General features: G+C 32.3%; 1 protein-coding gene across 2 annotated transcripts in view; it reads left to right on the top strand.

Moving 5' to 3' along the window:
- Positions 1 to 2,570, top strand: part of LOC106467760 (sugar phosphate exchanger 3-like) — an 18,560-nt gene that overhangs the window by 13,631 nt on the left and 2,359 nt on the right. The window contains exons 11-12 of one of the 2 annotated variants that reach the window (XM_022395949.1): positions 469 to 544; positions 2,108 to 2,307. Coding sequence is in view for 1 of the 2 variants with exons in the window: in XM_022395948.1 (XP_022251656.1) it covers positions 446 to 544; positions 2,108 to 2,123 (115 nt within the window). In the remaining variant the exon portion in view is untranslated. Of the gene's footprint in view, positions 1 to 445; positions 545 to 2,107; positions 2,308 to 2,570 lie in introns of both variants that reach the window. The other variant, XM_022395948.1, reaches the window with a different exon arrangement.

Genomic DNA, 2,570 nt, shown 5'->3' on the forward strand with positions numbered 1-2,570 from the left:
GCTCAGATAATAAAAAAATGTGGATTACAAACAATGGTTGGATGCCAAGTTTATTGCCATACATGGATAATAGTTGTTTAATTAATTTTCGAAGAAACTGTAGAAGGTTGTGACATGCCCATTTTGACCCATTCGCATGGAAAGAGTTAAATGAGTGTAAAACATTTAAAATAGAACATATTTAAGAAATACACACAAAAAAAGAAAAGACAGTATTTCTTCCTATTGTAACTGTGACTGAGTGAAAACCGTTAATATAAGACATAGTGAAAAATACACCTTCCTTTTTAACTGATTTTTATTTATATATTAGAACAGCTCAAAATATTTTAACTTATGGGTTATTCAATCGTAATTTTCGTTTTATGTTTTTTATTTTTTGACATCGTAAGAGATAACTGTAAGGCAAATCAGTTTCATGACTATGTTGATGTATTTTGTAACCTAGTTGTATTTCTTTCAAACCAGGACAAAATTGGAGTTCGTTCACCTATAATGGGGATTATGTTACTTCTTTCTCCAGTATCACTCTTCCTTTACAGAGGTGAGAACGAACTTAGAAAAATGCAAGTCTTGAGATACAAAGCTAGATGTTGGCCACTTCTAGAACCTCTGTTTAAATTTTGTGTTGTTAATACTTGAAATTGTACCTCAATACACATCTAAGTCATTGAGCTGTTATTGTTGTAACGTCTTATGGCCTAGCAGAACTGAATGTCTTAAATATACTGCACAAAGTGCAATATAATGTATTTTGTAAAATATCTAACCTAATGATGCTTATATTAGGCTTAGTATGAACTAACTTTATCCTTAAATTTTCTTTTAAAAGTGGTATTCATTATTCTTTAGCTGTTTTTCTAATGTTCTAATTGTGCTGTAAGAGCAGCTTTATATTACCAGTCCATTCCTCTTATATTTCAACTGTTTAAGTCCTCAAAAAGTAAACTTTTCATATTCTTAATATTCATATATTTCAGCTCTTTAAGGTATCAAGAAGTAAGCTTTTCTCATTTTTATTATCGATATATTCCAGCTGTTTAAGGCTACAAAAAGTATTCCAATTCCTCAAGGCCACAAGAAGTAAGGTTTTCTAATTCTCCTTATTCATATGTTCCAGGTCTTTATGGCCTCTTCATCAGGTCCCGGTGTTTTTGATTATTATTTTATTTAATCTTTCCAGGAAATGTATCTGTGTTTATTACTAAAACAACAGTTTGCTGCAGAACTAATAAAGAACTTGAAACACAATGACACCTCTGATTATAAGAAAACAATATTTCTCTAATCCCCAAATAAAACTTTTTATTTGAATAAACAGTTTATTGTTGTTGACTTGGAATTATTAGTCTATAAATATTTACATTTAGGCTTAATAATTGGGCCCAGTATTGTCAAATGCAAATGTGTTGGGTGTAAGTGTGTATGGTGGGCTTGAGATTCGTTAGTACATTCAGATGTGCATCCACTTAAAGCTTCCATGTGTGCCTGTTTGTTTATTGTGTGTTTCTTCTAAACTTTGCCAGGTGGTTATGGCATTCGACTCGCAATCTGTGGGTTCAAATCCCAATTCCCACCAGCCCTTTCAGCCGTGTGGCCATTATGATGTGATGGTCAATCCCACTATTTGTTGGTAAACGAGTAGCCCAAGAGTTGGCAGTGGGCAGTGCTGACTAGCTGCTTTCCCACTAGTCTTTCACTGCTAAATTAGGGACAGCTAGTGCAGATAGCCCTCGTGTAGCTTTGTGTGAAATTCAGAACAAACCCAAATCTTCTAATATATAGCCATACTTCAACAGGCAGCTTTGCATATACACGCAGACTAATATATTATCTTTATATAATGATCTCATTTAATGTGTTGTATTTTGCTAATAATAAAAGTTATTTTTTATATATTTGAATGATAGAGAAAAGTAGTATGAAATGTGGGAAAAAAAAACCCCACAAATAATACATTTTGGAAAACCTAGAATTTTTTTTGGTAAAAATTGAAAACACAAGGCCCTACTCAGAGTGTAAGCTTTTTTCATTCTTATTATTCAAATATTCTTTAAGAAGTACACTTTAACATTCTTATTAATGATATATGTTGCCTATTTTTTAGTTTCAGGTCCAGATAAATTAACAAATGCCTTCCTGATGAGTATTTCTGGGTTTTTTATTTCTGGAGCGGCAAACCTGATCAGCACAGCCATTGCTGCAGATCTTGGCAAACAGAAAAAGTTAAGTGGAAATAAAGAAGCTTTGGCTACAGTCACTGGTATAGTAGATGGAACAGGCAGTGCTGGTGCAGCTGTTGGACAAGTACGATGTGCAATTCAATCTTGTGATTTTTTCAGATGTTTTTAATCCTTTTAACCCTTTTGCAACGGGTGCCCCTATAAATGCTTTTCTGCATGACTCACTTTGTTACATTCAAAATTTAAACACCTTTAATATCAATGTATATGAACGAAATTAACATTATAATGTATGTTATCATTCGAAGTTTTATTTTATCCAAGTTTTAAATCCTTTATTTCAAAATAAACCTTAAAAACTACTTAAAACATCATATTTATTGTCAC

The sequence above is a fragment of the Limulus polyphemus genome, unplaced genomic scaffold (assembly GCF_000517525.1).
Source record: "Limulus polyphemus unplaced genomic scaffold, Limulus_polyphemus-2.1.2 Scaffold2731, whole genome shotgun sequence".
Taxonomy (NCBI): Eukaryota; Metazoa; Arthropoda; class Merostomata; order Xiphosura; family Limulidae; genus Limulus; species Limulus polyphemus.